General features: G+C 44.2%; 1 protein-coding gene across 1 annotated transcript; it reads right to left on the bottom strand.

Moving 5' to 3' along the window:
• Window positions 1-2,223: 2,223 nt before the first annotated feature.
• On the bottom strand, window positions 2,224-4,337 carry btbd17a (BTB (POZ) domain containing 17a; the record flags this gene model as incomplete). The annotated part of the gene is made up of 2 exons (XM_080747270.1): window positions 2,224-3,298; window positions 4,045-4,337. 2 exons carry the CDS (start codon window positions 4,335-4,337, stop codon window positions 2,224-2,226), a joined length of 1,368 nt encoding a protein of 455 aa, XP_080603396.1.
• Between the last annotated feature and the right edge of the window lie 2,152 nt (window positions 4,338-6,489).

The raw sequence follows: 6,489 nt of genomic DNA, 5'->3' as shown, positions 1-6,489 counted from the left end.
GGAGAGGACCATAGGCCTATAGAATGTCGCTCAACCAGTTCCATTCATTGACTAGTAGGCGGCCTGGCCATTGAGAAAGTGTTACCCTTTTAGAGATATGTAAATTTGGGCTGCCGGGCTACAAAGTCCATTCTGCTTTCCTCCTACCTGTAGGATATCCTCTGTTCCAAATGAATAAAGTCCTTAATGTAGTAGGTAAACAGCTTCCAAACACAATACGTGATCATTGTGTTGTTTAAATCCAGCACTGCTGGATTAAGAATTGACATCTTGTTGTCTCTCCAGCTGTAGCATATTAAAACTCATTAAGCAAGCCTCTTCCATAAATGTAAGGCCCATTCCCACTGGGCCAGATAACAGATAAAAAATATATCTATAATATCTACCACAGATAGAAGTACCTGTGGCAAATATCTGTGCATGGTAGATATATATATTTTTTTATCTGTATCTACCATCCACTTTGAATGGAAAAATATCTAAAGAAAGAGTTTTTTTTATCTGTTATCTGGCCCAGTGGGAATGGGCCTTAAATAAAAAATAAAATGTATTTCATTAAAGGAGTAGTTCACTCTCAAAATTATCGATATTTTCAAGCTCAAGCCCCGCCGCATGTTGTTGTGAGCCATGTATTTTAAGGGACACAAGTTTACTTTGAACTAATTTAGCTAGTGTTGTAATCACAAGTTGAAATAGGCCTATATGTCACTATTTGGGAGCAATGTTTGCCTTGTTTGTAATGCTCCATACTGTGCTTTTTGAAAGGGGGGGGGGGGGGGGGGGTTGGCATTTCGCCTACCAAAATTTAATTCCTGGCTACGCCCCTCCACCGCACCGCACAATTTCAAATCTCATCGATTCATCTCGGAATCGCAAAGCGGTGAGAGCACTGATATAACTATAGTTGTGTATTTGCCTTGCGAATATTAATGTTAATTATTGCGTTATGATAATTCTCCTCACAATAGAAACTGGTTGAACGTGTGCATTTAAGGGGTTTTAACTGTTTGCATGCAATTCAAACAGGTGCTAGAGATTAAATCAGCGTTAATAGAGGATGATGAGGACGACTGCAACTTAATTTAGTTTACTTTTTTATTTTTCAGGTTAATTGGTCAAACATTGAATCTAGTGAACCTGCTAAATAAAAATAACGAAGACACGGTGAGTAGACTATTTAAACATCATGATGACTAATCAACTATTTTAGCCTTTTTGTGAGTGGGCTACCAGACAAAACTGATGATCAAAACTGAAAAGTATATGACCCCTTAACTCTTGTTGGGTTATTAGCACCATTATGATTTCGAAAAAAGTAAGAAAAGTTTTATACACATTTTGATCTTGTTGTTGTTCAATGGCAGCATATGCTCATGATATAAATTACACATCACTTTATATAAATTCATATACTGGGTTGGGGGGTGTAATGATAGGCTAAATGAAAAAATCAATACACACATGGGGAGGGTTCAACTTTGCCCCCCAACTGTGATATGAGGTCTCCAAATTAAAACATACTTGAAAATGTATTCGGGTCTCTGAAAGTAAACATTTTAACAAATATTTTTGATATACTGTACATTTTGGAAAGTTACAATATCTTCTGTCCAAACTGTTTTGAATCATGAAAAATGCAGAGGTAAGTAACAGTAACAGTATTTTCTTGTATGCAGGGGCGTCACAAGGGGGGGGGGAGTGGGACTGAGTTACTAGGGCCCAAGGTGGAGGGGCCTTAATTATTTTATACTTTGGCTATTGAAAAATAGCAGATCTACAAGCTCACAGCGCGCCACTCGGTGCCACGCTGCAAGGTTGTAGATCTGCTATTTTTTAAGTCATGAAAATGAGTGCAAATCTTTTAATATATGTATTTTTTAAGCGAACATTTGTAACTCAAAATTTGCTTCTGGGGGTCCCTGGATCTAAATATTTTTAGATGGGGGTCCATGGCCAAATACATGTTATTTTGGGGGTCCTTCACATGAAAAGGTTTGAGCACCACTGACATAGAAACAGGTTTTTCAAAAAACCTTAGAAAGATTTGAAATATTCAAAGACTTGCACAAATTTTCAAAATCTTCAGATCTACAAGCTCGCAGCGTGGTATATCTGCTATTTTTCAATAGTTAAAGTACCCAGGGCCCAGAATATGGTGCGACACCCCTGGGTATGTAACAGTAACAGTATTTTCCTGTATGTGAAGAGGATGAGGGAGTTGGTTCAGTTCTTGGTAGTGATGAGGGTCTGGTACAGGGGCTTGACTACTACATGGAGGTAGAGGGAGCCGTCAGTCAGGTACTGGGAGGTCCGGCTGTACAGGTCAGCTTCGGCTAGGAAGTCCCCGCTTTCCTCTGTGCTCTGATAAAAGTTATAGATGTGCTTCACGACCACCTTGCCCTGCTGACGAGCCATCACGAGCACCGTCTTCTGGAAGTTCACACCGGCAAAGTCTACGCTGGAGGTGGCGGGGGTGATGATGACGCGAGGCTGACCCCCGTCCACGCGCATGGGCTGCGCGGCGCCCGTTTCCGTGTACGTGGACCTCATGCTTACGGGTAGCCAGCGCGGGGAAAACAGGGCATTCCAAGTGACCCGCTTGCTGGCGTCATGCCCGCTAGGGCCCAGGTTGGTCTGGAAGCTGGTACTGCGGTCGTCTCGGGTTGGGTTGTTGATGATCCAGGGGGACCCCCAGGCCAGAGACAGGTAGTTCCTGGGCACAAAGAGACTGCAGTTGACGTCAAAGTATTTGGCCATGTGCAGCGGCGAGGCAGAGTGGAACTGGTAGGACATGTAGAGCAGGTCACGCACTGACTCCTGGTAACGCGCCAGCACGGGCGACTGGGTCTGCAGCCGGAAGAGCTCGCGCGGGGGCATCATGGCGTAGCGCATTGCCCTCAGGGCGTTCTCGGCTGTCAGCCCGTCGGGCTCGTTCTGGAGGATCCAAGCCTCCAGCGCAGCAAAGAGCTCCATCTCACTCTGCAGGATGAGGTCTGAGCGCTGGAGCAGCGACAGGAGCAGCTGACTGCTGATGGTGGTCCACTCTCTGCTCCGCAGCACCGACGACAGGTTCCAGGAGAGGTAGTCAAGGCAACTGTCCCTCATTGCAGAGTCTCCGGCCTGAAGGGCGTACTCGTACCACCCCACCACATGGCCCGACGGGGAGTCCCTGGCCAGATTCTGGCTCATGTACTGAGTGATGCCTTGCTGAAGCGCCAGCACACGGTACTTGGTGGCCAGCTTGTGCAATGGGGTGGCCTGTTCCAATTGCAGGGAGAGTTCTCCACAGTATAGATACCTGCATAGGGTGATTGAATATGAATATTAAAAATAATTAGTAAAAAGTCAAGAGTTAAAAACGTGTTCTTGCAGCAATCTGTGAAAGAATCCAAATGACTGTAACGTTGGTTTATGGAATACAGTTTACCATATACATAAGCCTTCTCAAATTCCTTTTAGTAAAATGATAAAACACATGCAAGTTTGATCATTGACACGGTACTTTCATTTATCTTAAGCAAATCATAGCTGTCCTGTCCCTTAGATCACCAGGAGTAAAAAGCACTGTTGTTCTGCTTTGATCCAAATAGAATCTCAACATATAACGCAAACCTCAGTACGGTAGGTCAAATCTGTATTGATGGTGCGTGGATGCCCAGTCCAGCAAGAGCCTCTTTACCCAATAAGATATAGCACATCACATTTGGATCAATATGCTACCTCATTTACGATTAGTCAGACACCCCGCTGTTACACTGGGGCTAGGCACTAATCGGGAACAAAGCAGTCAGTTTGTTTTTCATTTGTTTTACAGTCAGTGAAAAACTGTACACACCATTGATCGTGACCCTTCAGGCTGCAAGTGCACATTTCACCCCAGTAGAGGGCATGCTAAGTTCATGCTATCTGCACGATATGTATATCAGGATCCATGCAACATTTCCCCCTTATTCTGAGATGTCTAAATAATTCACCATTGACTATTTCCCTGCCCTTCATTTTATATTTCCTTACTACATTAAGGATCTGCTGTGCTGTTCTCACCTAATGAACTTGTCAAAGACGGCTGCACAATCAGAGCTCTCCTTGAGCACCAGGGTGCTGCCGTTGCGGCCCAGCAGCAAATCCTCGAAGGCCGGGCTCTGCAGGGAGAGCACCAGGGAGTGGGCTTGGATCACCTTCACCTCCTCCGCGTTGGGGGTCTCCACCCTCAGGGTGACATCACTGGTGTTCCCCTGCTCCAGCAGGGCCTCCAGACGCTGTATCACACTGAAGGCGTGGCTGATGGTGTCCCCTCCATCGCCGCTGGCACCCTGGCGTCCATTGGCTCCCACCATCACTGTTTGAAGGAAGACGGTGGAATTTGGTTTAACCCCCATGAACCACAATGTCCCTATTTTTGGGCATGTCATTATAGGTGAAAATGTTAAATCTATTCAAGTTTTCTTCAGAAATAGCAGATTTATTTGCAGTGCAATTGCAAAATTGTGCGTTTCCCGGCGGTTTCGCAGGTTGTGCAATTGTAACATTGCACGGATACCCACGACTCGGACGCAAAAAGTCTCCAAGTGCATGAAGATCGAGGCTCATATTTTTGTATCTTTGTTGCAAAGCGAGCCGCTTTTCAAGCCGCTTGTGGATCAGCTATTCTTTCAACTTTCGACTTTCTAAGTCTAAATTAAAATGGGCTTAAGAAGTTGTTAAGGGAGAAAATTAGGATCACATACAAGACTACAAAAGTGAAAAGTGTGTGGGGGTGGGAAGGGAAGAAGAAAGCCTTGGATGTATGCATGATGGCAGGCAGTACCGCCCAAATCCATGGCATCGATTAGCACAGCTGCAATGGTTGTCTCAATAATGAGCAGTTGTGGGTGAGATTTAATTAGAGCTTTGCCTCATTTGCTGCTCGTATGAGCTTCTGAGGCAACCACCCATTGACTCCGTCACTGCCAGGATTTGAGCTTTGATTCACATGCAGGATTCATAGTGGAGTTCCTCTTTCTGATTCTTGGCCTGCTAGTGACACTTCCTTTAACCTGATGTGAAAAAGGGAACTAGGTGGGTAGTCAGTTGTGCAAAACTACACATGCTGTCACTCTCAGTAACATGAATGATGTAGAGCATGAGTTTGAGTTTCTTGGTTTGCAGAGACAAGTGTTTAATTTATTAACATCCCTATTCTGTTGAATAGGGATGTTCCAAAATAGCAGATCTTCAAGCTCACAGTTATGAGCTTGTTTCACCGCACAACGCTGTCATACAACGGAGTATAAAATAGGGGTTTAGTGGTTAACTCCATAATGAATGCTAGAAGCTGTTTTCTGTATTTCATATGAAAATTCAACATGCAGTTTTTGTTGCTGTATACTTTGTGTCTTAGTCTTCAAAGTGGAAGAGGAAAAAAAGCATTATTCACATTTATTATACAATATTCCCTCTTAACTCCAAGAATCCTCAAATACAAATTACACGCCTTAGACTCTCTATGCCCAAAGGTAAAACATTCATTAAAACTTTTGATTTGATCCTTGTTCTACTCTCAACAATTATGCAACTTCATGCATAATTGTTTTTACATGAGCAAGAACACATCGAACAACATGCCCTGGGCAGCTCGAGTAGCATTGAGACAGACTCAACTTACCGACCGGGCCGTTGTGGAGACAGAGAGCCAATAACAGCAGCAGCATCCTTATGGAGATCTGGACAAGGATCTCTGCTTGAATGAACATCATTTTATCTGTCGTCTATGAACTTTGACGATATTTCCTGCAGTCTCCTTGTTCAATCCTGCCTCTCTCGTCCCCAACAAGAACTGTTTCTGTGTGTGTGCTTCTGTCCCGTTCTGGAAGAAGAGGGGGGGCGTCTGTATCTGAATGTGGGACACGGGTTCTTTTAGGCACATCCGGTAGACAGTGCTGAACCCCATCGATTGGTGGGTGGAATCCGGCCTAGGTTGTTTCCATGGCTACCATTTTGACTCCCGAGTTTACTATCCTTGGGTATTAATGCTCTTGCAAGGCATTGATCTAGGAAGTAAGCCATGGGGGACCTTGGGTCGGCTGTGATTAAGAAAGACACTGCGCTGGGAATGTGAAATAGGTGGAGTTTGCAGGAGAATGTGAGCTTTCTCTGGTTGTGTCTTAACCACATGAACCCTAGAATCCCTATTCTGGGGCTTGTCGTAATAGGTGAACATTCGGCAGAAATAATAGATCTACAGTACCAGGTAACAAAGCGACGTGATGCTGATAGATCTGCTATCTTTGGCGAAGGGATTTGGTTTAGAAGGAAGAAAGGAGGGTAGACCTCTTGGGCACCCTGGTAGGCACTATATAGGGTTTAAGACTACTTAATACATTGTGTTGATCTAACTAGAGGTACTGTATGCAGGTGGGGCCTAATGTAAAATATAAGAAAGTCTTTAAACTATTAAAACCGGGAAAGCATTTGTGTAATTTTATACTTTGGCGATTCAAAAAGAGCAGA

This window comes from Nannobrachium achirus (genome assembly GCF_963921795.1).
Source record: "Nannobrachium achirus genome assembly, chromosome: 18".
Classification (NCBI taxonomy): domain Eukaryota; kingdom Metazoa; phylum Chordata; class Actinopteri; order Myctophiformes; family Myctophidae; genus Nannobrachium; species Nannobrachium achirus.
The sequence above is the reverse complement of the archived record's forward strand: the minus strand, read 5'-3'. Positions and strand labels throughout refer to the sequence as shown.